The following is a 13,294-nucleotide window of genomic DNA, read 5'->3' on the forward strand; positions in this document are numbered from 1 at the left end:
GTATTTTGCAACTTAAAATTGCATTCTTTAAACTGATGTAGAAGTTTGTGTGCCTTACATTTAAAAATTTTTATGACAAATGCGAAATGAAATAATAAAAAACAATAAATAGTTATTAAAATTCATGGTATTATTTTTATTATTATTTTTTTTTTGCACGTGGAATTATCAAATTAGATTTCTCAGGAATTTTTCGAACGATTTCGCTTAAATTTTGCATTTTGCCACTTAAAATTACATACTTTAAAATGATGTTAAAGTCTGTATACCTTACATTTTAAAATTTTCACATCTAATACGAATTGAAATAATAGAAGCAATAAATAATTATTAAAATTCATTGTATTATTACTATTATTTTCTTGCATGTGGAATAAACGAGTTTTACATTTGCTTGCAAACAATTTCCACTTAAAAAGCACTCCAAATTTAGGGAATATACACAAAATATATAATTAGCATTAAGGGGTTCAAATTTTCTGCATTGCCAAATTATTGGGGAGCATGCTTTTCTGGTTCACATATTTTGAGGGACAAAATAACAAATTCGTCTAAGCAAATGTATGTTTATTTTGAAAGAGTACGTTGTTCTTAACTTAAAATATCACATCTGGAACTAGTTAATGAGCATATTTAAGGTTGAATCTGATCACTGGATCAAAAAGGAGTTCACTTTTTTTAATTTACAAACAGGATGTGAAAAAAAAAAGATTTTCTTTTAGGCTATTATTTAAGAAAAATAGGATTATTATTATTTTCTACGGATTTTCTATTATGCGACATTCAAAGTATCATAAACAAAACTCAGTAATACCAACCCAAGCATTTAAGCTGTTTAAACTAGTTACTTTTTGACTTTAAAGATATTAAAAAAATATTTAAATAATAAAAATTAAAAAAAAAAAAAACAACTGTTGCAATGATTTTCATAAATCTAATATTTATTCTGAAAGTTACCGAAAAAACTGAGGGCTACATTAAAATAAATTAGTTTTAAAACTTATGGTATTTGCATTAAAGCTGAAGTGAAATAAATAGCTGTATACAAATTGACAAAATTAAGATATCTTTATAAATTTAAGTTTCGATGATATGAAGCTGAGGTTTCATGTGTGCATGAAGCAAAATCGAGTAAAAATGAGTTGGTACAATTAATAATCAATAAATATATTAAAAAATTTAAAAAATGGATTTACTTATTGTGGCGTAGCGGATAAAATACCAATTGTCCAAGAAAGATAGAAAAAAACATTTCACTGAAAAACCAGTCAATTAGAAATGGAAATGCATAGTTTGCTACTCTCTGTTAAGGTAACTAACATTTAATAAAAATTTTGCAATTCGTTAAGAAATTCGCCAACAATTATTTCACTATAAAACAATGCTTTCTGTCGTATATCAAAACACTACAACTGAAAGATCCACACGGGGGCGTGGGCATCTGTGATTTTTGCTCTAAAGCAATATTGAAAAAAAAAAAATTAATAAAAAAAACACACCATTACAATGCGCACTTAAATCTACTGTTGGGTACTCCAAACGTACATAAATGATAGGGAAAACCGAACCATAATTTTTGCAACGAATCGTGACTTAGTCGACTCTGTGCTTACGTTTTCACTGCAATAAGGTTGTCTTTGCGGAGAAGCGAATTATAGGAAACTTTTTCTATTTTTGTAAGCGGCAAACCGAGGATTCAACTTTAAAGCAGCATTAATTTATTCACATTTTATTTTTACTCTTTTAAAAGGTTATAAGCTCTCTTACAAATGTAAGATCTTCACATTATTTAAAAGGGTGGATATATTGCACGGTCTTTTCAACGGTGCAGTTTCCAGACCTTTGCACTTTTACAGATATATATATATATATATATATATATATATATATATATATATATATATATATATACACACAAGCAAACACATAATCAAGAGGGAATGAATCTCCTTTTAATTCTCTTCTTCCAAAATCCTCCTAGAACCAGAATAATTAAAAATAAGAACCTCCCATAGCCACTCTTTCGTTAAAATTTATAATTATCAAAATCTCTCATAGTCTCTGCTTCATGAATAAGTTTTAATCATCAAAACTTCTCAGAACCGCTGTTCTGTAATGTTTAATTATCAAGTTATTCCAAAGCCGTTGTTTAGTTTAGTGAACGATTAAGTATCAAAACCTCTCCGAGACATTTTCTTCTTTCTTCCCTTTTAAACAATGTTTTAATTATCTAAACCTCTCAAAACCACTGTTCTGTTAACAATTTTTAATTATCTAAACCTTGCAGAGCCACTGTCTTGTTACCAATTTTTAACTATCTAAAATTTTCAGAAGCACTGTTTTGTTAATAATTTTTAATTATCTCATTCTTGCAGGGCCGTTGTTTTGTTATCAATTTTTAACCATCTGATACTTTTAGAACCGCTATTTTGCTAACAATTTTCAATAATCTAAACCTTGCAGAGCTGTTGTTTTGTTAATCTATTTTTAACTATCTAAACCTTGCAGAGCTGCTGTTTTGTTAACAATTTTTAACTATCTAAACCCTACAAAGCTGCTGTTTTCTTAACAATTTTTAACTATCCAAACTTTACAGAGCTGCTGTTTTGTTAAATTTTTTTAACTATCTAAACCTTACAGAGCTGCTGTTTGTTAACAATTTTAAAAATCTAACATTTTCAGAACGGCTGCTTTCTGGAACAACTCTTAAATATCTGAACCTCACAAAGCCGCTGTTAGGTTAAAACCTTTTAAATCTAAAAACCTCTCAGAGACACCGTTTTGCAGAAAAAACGTTTAATTATCAAATAAAATTTATCTATCTGAAACTTTCAGAACCGCTATTTTGTTAACAATTTCTAAGTATCTAAAATTTGCAGAGCCGCTGTTTTGTTAACAATTTTAAACAATCTGACACTTTCAGAGCCGTTGTTTTGTGGAAAAACTTTTACAAATCTGAACCTTGCATCGCTGTTTTGTTAACGTTTTGAAATTTTTAAAACCTCTCAGAGCCACCGTTTTGCAGAAAAAACGTTTAATTATCAAATAAAATGTAAGAGTGTTTTTCTTACCTTGAAATATGGACAAGAGGTGGAGAAGCATTGAAATCCAAGTGCAGACTAACTCTTGAAGAGAGAGAGAGAACTTTATCTAGAAATTCTATCAAGGGATCGGAAAAGGGAGCAGTTGTTGGCTGCCAGTCCGGGACCCCACCCTGTTCCTTCCTTCGTCCGGCCCGCCGCCGGCTATCCGGGAAGGAAAGTTCCAGGTCCGGTTGGTTTCCGCTAACAGGTAGAGCACGAGGGATTAGGAAAACGAACCGATGGGCCTTTTCCAGTTTTCCCAGGAAAGAGAGACACATCACGCGAGTAGAAAAGGGGGTTGTTAAAGGATTTCCCGTTTATTTTTTTCCTTCTGCTTCAGATGTTAAAAGATGTAGCTAAACGCATTGTCTGACAATCGGCACGCAAATCTCATTTTTGTACTCAACCCTAATAGAATATCTACGTGAATCAGCAATTTAGAAAATCGGCAATTTGTAGCAATCGACTGTTTTTCATTTATACCTCGAATTAATATTAAATACAGAATTTTTTTTATAAAATAACAAACCTCTTATATTTTCTTTTGTTTCTAACCTGTTAATGTCTGAGCAGAAATTTTTAATAATCCTTGAACTCGAATAATATTAATTAACTCGAATGACTGAACTAACTCGAATTAATATTAAATACAGAATTTTTTTTAATATAATAACACACTTCTTATATTTTCTTTTGTTTCTAACCTGTTAATGTCTAAGCACAAATTTTCAATAATACTCGCATAATATTAATTAACTCGAATTAATGACTGACTGAACTAACTCGAATTACCTATTAAATACCGAATTTCTTTTTAATATATAATAGCAAACCTCTTATATTTTCTCTTGTTTCTAACCTGTTAATGTCTAAGCACAAATTTTTAATAATCCTTGAACTCGCATAATATTAATTAACTCGAATTAATGACTGACTGAACTAACTCGAATTAATATTAAATACAGAATTTCTTTTTAATATATAATAGCAAACCTCTTATATTTTCTTTTGTTTCTAACCTGTTAATGTCTAAGCACAAATTTTCAGTAATACTTGAACTCGCATAATATTAATTAACTCGAATTAATGACTGATTGAACTAACTCGAATTAATATTGAATACAGAATTTTTTTTTATATATATAATAGCAAACCTCTAATATTTTCTTTTGTTTCTAACCTATTAATGTCTAAGCACAAATTTTCAATAATATTCTGCGTATGAATATTAAATATCGTAAAATTAAGTGGAGTATTATAATGAAATTTTTTTTATTAAATACTTTTCGTATTGTTTGAAAAATTCTTTCTGTAATTCAAAATATGTGAGATTTGAAGTATGGAAATTATTTATTTCAATTGAATATGCGTTATAATTTAAGTTCGTAATTCAAAACTTAAAAAAAAAAAAAAAAAAAAAAAAAAAAAAAAAAAAAAAAAAAAAAATCAGAAAATCAGAATTTAAAATTTATGAATGAAATAATTTTTATTTATTTTAAAAATTTGGCACGTAACTAAAAAACTAAATAAAAAAATTAAATAAATAAATAAATTGAGAAAAAATATAGATAAAAATTTAAAACTGTATATGAGATTTTAACACCGGGAAAAATTTGTTTTGTTTAAAAAATTTCGTATGATTTTGTGTATGAAGTTAAGGGAATCAATAAAATTTTAAATTAGTTAATTAGGTGACACTCTAAACCCCGAAATTATTTTGTTTCATTTAAAAATAGGTATAATTTTGAAACGCTGTTCAAAACGCTGAATAAAATTTTAAAATCTGAAATTATTTGATTAATTAAAAAACTTTTTATTTTATTTTATTTGAAACGCTCTTAAAATTTTACTACGCAATTTAAAATGTTAAAAAACTAACAAAATTTAAAAATATGAGAAAGTTTTAACATCTGATTTGTTTGAAACATTTATAAAAGTTTAGGATTTAATTTAAAATAACAAAAAACTATTAAAAACTAAACTTTTGTGATATTTTAAGGTTTGAAAACGTTTTGTTTCATTTGTGAAATTATGATGCATGCTTCAAAAGCTTTTTTATTTTTCATTTTATTTATTTTTGTAAAAGAAAGAATATATATATATGGGTCATTCTTATATGCAATTTTTTACTTAATCTGAAAGCAAATAAAAAAATTCAGCAGCATACAACATAATCGTTAATGAACAGCCAACCCAATTTTTTGGGTTTACGGTTACTAATTTGAACTCCATAGCCTTGTAATTTTAAACCCAACCCAGATGACAAGAGAACTCCTAGATCAAGTATTGGGAGAAATTAGTTTTTGTGGATGACTTTTTGATGGAACTAACCCACATTTGCGTTACATGGAGAGGAAAACCACTAAAATCTCCCATGGTTAGCCTCACGGCAAGGGGACTCTAATAATCCGTCTACCACTGAGGATATTTTACGTCAGTACTACGAGTTCGTATCGATCAGCTATTGTTGGGATTCGAACCCGTCACCTCATCGGAGGGTGAACGCTCTATCCCCTGAGCCATCAAGGCTCTTCCTCTGAGTATTTTATTTTATGACCGCCGTTGAACAGTCGACCCAATCTTTGGGTTTATGACTACTAATGTTCAACGCCGTAGCCCTGTAATTTTGAACCAATCCAGAAGACAAGGAAACTCCTGGATAGGTACCCCCAGAGGTATTGATTTGTTATGGGAACATGGAGGACTTTGAGACTCGACAGATTTAACGTGCATCAGTCACTATTTACTACACGGGGAGTCTTAGACCGGCGGGGACCGAACCCACGAACTCTTGGACATGGGCCCGGCACCCCACTGACCAGGCTATCCCGGCCTTCCTCTGAGTATTGCAAAAAAAAAAAAAAAAAACAACAACTTTACAGCTTTTTTCTTTTTTTTAATAATAACGGTTATGTATCGAAAGTTTGATTCGCTTGAAAGCTTCTTCCGGCACTTTGCGTGGTTCCGAATTCCAGCACTCTGTATGATTCCCAATTCCGGCACTAACCCACTGCCGGACTTAAAGTGAACTTTCCTAAGCAGTCTTTTTCAATCATTTTTGCTTTTCAACATATATGTGGGAAAAGAAAAAAACAGAATTTATTTATTTAACAGGCCGACCCGTCTGTGTAGGGCTCAGGGAACTGGCCTTGCATCAGAATCCCCCCTGGCAAGGCATGGATGTTCTTTCATTCTCTGTACTATCTGTCCTTACTGTTGGCCCACCAAAATAGGATACCTCTGAAAGAGTGGTCAATAAATCTGCCCCTCAGATGCCAGTATGATCTAGGTCATTCTCCAGGTGGGCATTGGAAGAAAAAAATTATTTAACAGCAAAAAACAGTCATTTTCAAGCTTTATGTTACTTCATGTCCGGTGAATGTCAACAATCACATAATCGCTTTGACGAATGTCTGAAATATTTGCTATATCCAATTTAATATTAATATCTTCGTTGATATTATTATATTTCTTCGATTATTTTAATATCTGCTGAGGATTAGGAGAAACATCAGTGTTCGGAGAACCGCTTAAACGTATACCGGGCAGTGTCACTGAACCTTAAAAAAACATCAGTGTAGGGTATACAGGGGAAATGTATACCAGGCAGTGGCATTTAACTAATCCTAGTATATAATTCAGACATTTACCGAAGTGATCATAAGATTGTTAAAATTCACCGGTGCAATTCAACAACTACTAATTTCGGTCATTCACAGTAACAGCAATACGAATTTTTTTAAATTCGCGAAAAAGTTACCATAAAAATATGATTCAACATTAAAGTTTTTTTTTTTTAATTATTATATTTTATTTCCAGTATAAAAGCTACGAGTTCAAATTCGCGATCTTGAATTTATTGTAGCTTCTGATGTTATTTTAACGCCAGCTGTTTCTATTTCATGAATAATCCTTCCATTTATTAAAGCCACCCAGCTCAACATTTAAAGAAACATTTAAAAACAATATAAACTAATTTTCTTATCGTTTCGGTATCTCTTATTACTTCATTCTCTTTTACGTTTCACGATGCTACTTTTCATATTCAAATGATGTGTTTTACGAGCATTTTTATTGCTTCCCCCCCCCTTCATTTTTTTTTCTCGTTATGCAGAGACTGTGAAAGGAGCAAAGAGGAGACAGCAAATGAAAGGGTTCAATGTGACGTCACAAAAACCATTCCTCTTGCTTAATGGTTTATAGAATGCGGAAGAATTTATAGAGGCGGAAATTGTTTTCTTTATTTTTCCTCCTATTGTCGCATTGAAAAGTGTATCTATTTCATTTAAATACAAATCCCCCTCTATTCATTCCGTTACAGCAGAAATGAATGACCGCGGGTTTTAAATATTTATATTTTCAAAACTATTACGCACATTACATTACATATAATGGCACGAAATTGAAAAGAAAATTGCAACAATTATTTTTCCAGCTGCAAATAGCGATGTCTTACACGACAAACATTTGATCTGTAAACAAATTAGTTCCTAACCAGTGGTTTTTATAACCGTCGTTGAACCGTCGCAGACCCAATTTTTGGGTTCACGACTACTAATATTCAACTCTGTACCCTTGTCATTTTGAACCCAATTCATAAGACAAGGGAACTCCTGAATCAAGTATTGGGAGAAATTTTGACTTCGTGGAGGGCTTTTTGAGGGAACTAACCTGCATTTGCGTTACATGAAGAGGAAAACCATGAGAACCTCCCACGACTTGCCTAACGGCAAGGGGACTCTAACCCATGATCCGTCTACCATTGAGGATATTTCACGTTAGCACTGTGGTCAGTGCGAGCTGGATGAGGAATTCGTGTCAACCAACCATCGCTGGTATTCGAACTCGGTTTACCGCAAAATTTATCTTTATTTTATTTTATAACCTTCGCTGAACAGCCGACCCAATTTTATGGGTTTGTGACCACTACTGTTCAACTCCGTAACTTTGTAATTTTGAACCCAATCCAGATGACAAGGGAACTCCTGGATCGAGTATTGGGAGAAATTTGCCTTCGTGGAGGACTTTTTGATGGAGCTAATCCGCATTTGCGTTACATGGAGAGGAAGATCACGACAACCTCCCACGGTTAGCCTGACGGCAAGGGAACTCTAGCCCATGATCCGTCCACCGCTGAGGATATTTCACGTCAGCACTGTGGTTGGTACAAGCTGGATGCGGAATTCGTATCGACTGGGATTCAAACCCAGTTCGCCTCATTGGAAGGCAAACGCTCTATCCCCTGAGCCATCGCGGTTAAATTTTAGCTTTAGTCGGAAAACTGTTTTCTGCCAAGAAACAACAATTATTGCGAAGTCATCATCGGGATTGGGGAGCAGCAGATAACAGGGACCTCAACCCCCTAGTATAATTATATGTTATTATTTGATTCTAGTGAGTTCTGGACGTTTCTCAGTGAATACTCCACTGAATTTTTTCAAATTTTTTTGGCATGCGAAAGAACATACTTTTACTGTACTTAAAAACACCATTGTGTTATAATTTGATTTGGAATTTTAGGGATACAGAGGATTCATTATTGTTTTCATTTTCAGAATCAAGTGATGTATGAGGCGGCACCTAACAGCTGCTCATTCGGCATTTCGGTTGGACAAGTCAGCGATTTAACCACTCGACGATCCCATCATCACCCTTGTGGGGCAATTCCATCCACTCCACCCAACGTTCAAGTCAAAATCGAAGAATGTTTCAATGGGACTGATGAATGGGCCGCCGGCTGTACCTACAGATTTGCGTCCCGTCGACCCTATATGCCCTCTGATGAAGAGAAGGGTAGTGTGACATCGAATGGTGAACCCAACAATGGGTTCAACAGTGCTCTGGCTGCTTCTTTCAGGAACAGATACCTCGGCACCAGTGCCTTCAGTAACCTTTCGGGTACACCTCTGTTCTCTGTCCCGAGTGCCGAGGTCAATAAGGAGAGCAATGGACACATACAAACGAACGGAAGTTTTGAGCAGATGACCACCAACAGATCGCCGCCGACCATTTCCTCTTCTTCTTCCTCTTCTTCCACCAGTAGAAGTAACGGTCACGTGGACTCGACCAATAATAAAGGGAAATCTTCCGATCGAAGGGTTGTGGTACCAGCTGGTAAGATTTTGTTTTTAATATAATTAGTATGAGTGCAATCAACAAATTAAGGCACTAAAATGACATGGTTAAGAACTGGGATTCCATCCCCAGTGGCAACTTAAAGCCCACCCAGCTTCAGATCGATAGGTACCAGTTTATTTGGGAAGTAAAGGCGACCTATGTGTAATGCTGATCACGTTTTTTATAACCGCCGATGAACAGCATACCCAATTTTGGGGTTGCAACTACTAATGTTAACTCCGTAGCCTTGTAATTTTTAACCCAATCCAGAAGACAAATAAACTCCTGGATCAAGTATTGGTAGAAATTTTGACTTCGTGGAGGACTTTTTGAGGGAACTAAATCGCATTTGCGTTACTTGGAGAGGAAGACCACGAGAACCTTTTACGGTTAGCCTGATGCCAAAGGGACTCTAACCCATGATCCGTCTACCACTGAGGATATTTTACGCGAGCACTGTGGTTTGTGCGAGCCAGGTGCGGAATTCGTATCAACCAACTATCTCTGGGATTCGAATCCGGTCTATTTCATTGGAAAGCGAACGCTCAATCTCCTGAGCCACCACGTCTCATGTTGATCACATAGTAAAAAAACATGCCGCTGGTCACGAAATTGTGGATCCTTAACTGCCATAATCTCCCTGGTCTGCAAAAGTTGCAAAAATGCCTTTTTTTTAACAATCAATAAATAGTAATTCTGAAAATTTCGACGGGAATTTTTTTTTAACGCAACCCATAATAATGCCCGATTTTCTATCAAGAACAGAATTTTATGTTCGTAAAACTCCCTTACCTGTCATTTGAATTACGACTTAACAAAACATTCTTGAGAGGCCTATGTCCTTGAAGTGACATTTTTTTGTCGTCGTTGGATTTTTTAGAGCGGGTGTCAGAGTAAAAGGTATTAAAAAAGGTCTAAATCTCAATGACCTGTCAGTCAAATATCAGCGATCGCAATACGCCATCATCTGGGAAGAAGACAGATTCCATATCTGGAGCCTACCCCCTTTTCTTTCCTCCTCTGCTCATATTATATGGGAATGTATTACGTTGTTTCTCTCTTCCATAATATATTTTGTTTTTAGAATATCAAAAATATATTCAAAATTTCCCCGATGTTTACATAAAGCGAAATGTTTAATGCAATTTTGAGCTCCATATAGTTTCTAAGCTGAACAAATTTTAATCGGTTTGACAAAAAACGAACGCACTTCCTACACCTGTGATCTTCTACACGCTAATGGTGCAAGCATGCTCAATGTTGAAATAGTTAAAGAGTTCTTCTGAACACCAATTGTAGCCTATTTCGATCGCCAATAGCGGAAACGAAAGTCTATGGAGGAACGCATCGTCAAGGAAATCATGGAAGTTAAGACTCAACAATTCCAAAGCCAACATCACGGCCGTGGCATTGTAGACAGCATTGCACTTTTACTTGTCGGATGAGCTGACGAACTGAAACTGAGGATTAACTAGCTTTTCTTTTTATCTTACACAGCTGTTTTCTTATCATCATACTTAACCCCTTACCTGTTCCGAACGAATTGCTTTTCTATCTCTCTTTAATAGAAAGTAGTCAATCTTTGCAATTTGCTAGCATGCAGCCAATCTTTGCAATTCGCTAGCAAGTAGTCAATCTTTGCAATTTGCTAGCATGTAATCGATCTTTGCAATTTGCTAGCAAGCAACCAACTTTGCAATTTGCCAGCATGCAGCCGATCTTTGAAATTTGCTAGCAAGCAACCAACTTTGCAACTTGCTTGCTAGCATACTGGCAATCTTTGTAATTTGCTAGCATACAGGCAATCTTTGCAATTTGTCAGAATGCAGCCGATCTTTGCAATTTGCTAGTATGCAGGCAATATTTGCAATTTGCTAGCACGCAGTCAATCTTTGCAATTTGCAAGTATGCAGGCAAGGCGTATAGAATGAAATGATACGTTAAAAACAAAAGGAATGGAAGAACTAATCCGAAACGTAATATTACGCCAAAAAACAGGCAACGGGTTAAGTAATTCACTATAGATGGGTTCACATTGTAATACCCCTCACGAAGTTAAAATCTACGGTTGTTTTCTCCAACAAGTCCCTCATTTAGAAATCATAAAAAAAAAACCTGGTATCCAAAGACAGTGTCAAGGAATTTTGTCAAATTCCGAACAAGGCAATATCTTATAGCATAAAAAAGGAAATATCATCTCAGTCAATGATCGTTACTTATCAACTATGCTATCGGCGAGGAAAATAAAAGAATTTGATCAAGCTTATTACAGTTGCCTAGCAACAGAGAGATATCTAGTAAAAGTGTTTCGAAACAGTAGATATTTTGTACAATTTTATCTTAAAAATCTCACAGTATGTTCTTGCCTAACAAAGTTTCATCTACACAGATTCTTCTGCAAAATTTTCATTAAAATCCGCCTGTTCCGTATTCGTTTGAATCTCTCAAAAGGTTGTTTGGTTGTTCTGCCTGAGTATGTGATAATTTGTTTACTGTACTGTCTTCATTAAATTTCATTCTGTTGCTAAGCTACATAAATAAACTTGTTCGAATTTTTCTTCCGATTTATACCGGTGATTGCAAGCTACAAACTTGCCTGAGGAAAATATTTTCTTAAGCATCGTAGAGTGTTTCTTTGTACGCAAACATGAATATTAAACCGTAGATCCGTTTACATGCAACGTTTGTCCATCAGTACAAGGAATTGTACCTCGCAAAAATTCTGAAGCATGCTGTGATAACTTTAAAAATGTTTTAAAATCTTTTTTGCCTCGCAATGCAAAAGATTTCAATCATTATGAAATTGTAATTTTTTTTGAATTTTTTTACCCTTTTTTTTACAACTTTTTACTTTAGCAAAAGAAAATTTTGTACGTGCAAACAAATTTTTAAGCTCGTATTAAAGATATAGTAAAAAGTGAGAATAATAGTTTATGGATTTGTCCGTTTTCTTGACAAAATAAACAATCACAGTTTCATTTTCCAGTTCGCTGGAAAATTTTTGCAGGTTAAGAATTTTAATCCATGGGAGAAAAAGTAAATAAGTATGTTTGCCCAAGGTATTTTAAGACGGTAGTATCTATTTATTTGTCTCAGTAAAAAGAAAAAAAATTATATTTAAAAATTTTTTTATTGTAAAGAGTCGTTCGAAAGTTTACATAAAATATTTGTTGTATATTTGTTGTTTATTACATTAGTGAGGATTTTCAAATGAGTTAAAATTTCAAGACTTCTGCCAATAAAAATGAATTGACTAAAAATTTGGTATGAAATAATGCAACAGATCAAAGAAAAATGTTTTTTGTGTATTTAGGATTCTAAAGATAAACAATTGTTACGTATTTTGCTCGCAATACTAAAAATGTAGAAATGAAAAATAAATAAATAAATAGACCATTGATTAACAATGAAAAAAAATAAATGAACCATTAAATTATTGAAGGAATTAGCAAATAAAATGACTTATGAAAATATTAAAAGACAATCACTAATGAACTTATTAAAGCACTGCTTAATTATTATTAAAGGATTTACCAAAATAATTATCAGTAACTAAACTACTAAACCATTTACTAAACCACGAATTTCTTAACTGACTGGTTAAATGACTGTAAACTATGAGCCATCTAACTGATATAGTTAATTAAATCACTAAATTATTAATTAACGTGACTAACTAATCCGCTAAATTATTAACTAATATAGTTAACTAAATACCTAAATAATTGGGTATAATATAAAAAAAACACAACTACTTCCACTTAGTAGGAATAACATTTACCATGACGCAATGCTAAATTCTATGCCACTATCCACATAAATCAATTATTAATCAAAAATCGAATATCAATTACTTTTCTTTATAATGCAATAAAATCTGGCGAGCAGCTATTTAAACGATCAAACACTTCGTTTGTTTATTTGTGGCTTGAAGTTAGGCTCGCAGAAAATGCCGTTCATGGGTTAAATTTAGTAGGAATAACACAACCTGTGACGTAGGCTATAGTATACCCAATTGCAAATTAAATCTCTAAATTATTAATTGATATAACAACTAAGTCAATTGAAACAATGAAATAATGGTTAATTAAAGC

At 33.3% G+C, this 13,294-nt stretch overlaps 1 protein-coding gene across 1 annotated transcript in view; it reads left to right on the plus strand.

Moving 5' to 3' along the window:
• LOC107441842 (retroviral integration site protein Fli-1 homolog) overlaps positions 1-13,294 on the plus strand; it is a 190,658-nt gene that overhangs the window by 7,254 nt on the left and 170,110 nt on the right. The window contains exon 2 of the mRNA XM_087157818.1: positions 8,639-9,197. Coding sequence (XP_087013944.1) covers positions 8,648-9,197 — 550 coding nt within the window. The 5' untranslated portion in view covers positions 8,639-8,647. The remainder of the gene's footprint in view (positions 1-8,638; positions 9,198-13,294) is intronic.

This window comes from Parasteatoda tepidariorum, chromosome 2 (genome assembly GCF_982258835.1).
Source record: "Parasteatoda tepidariorum strain Cologne lab strain chromosome 2, Ptep-v5.0, whole genome shotgun sequence".
Classification (NCBI taxonomy): domain Eukaryota; kingdom Metazoa; phylum Arthropoda; class Arachnida; order Araneae; family Theridiidae; genus Parasteatoda; species Parasteatoda tepidariorum.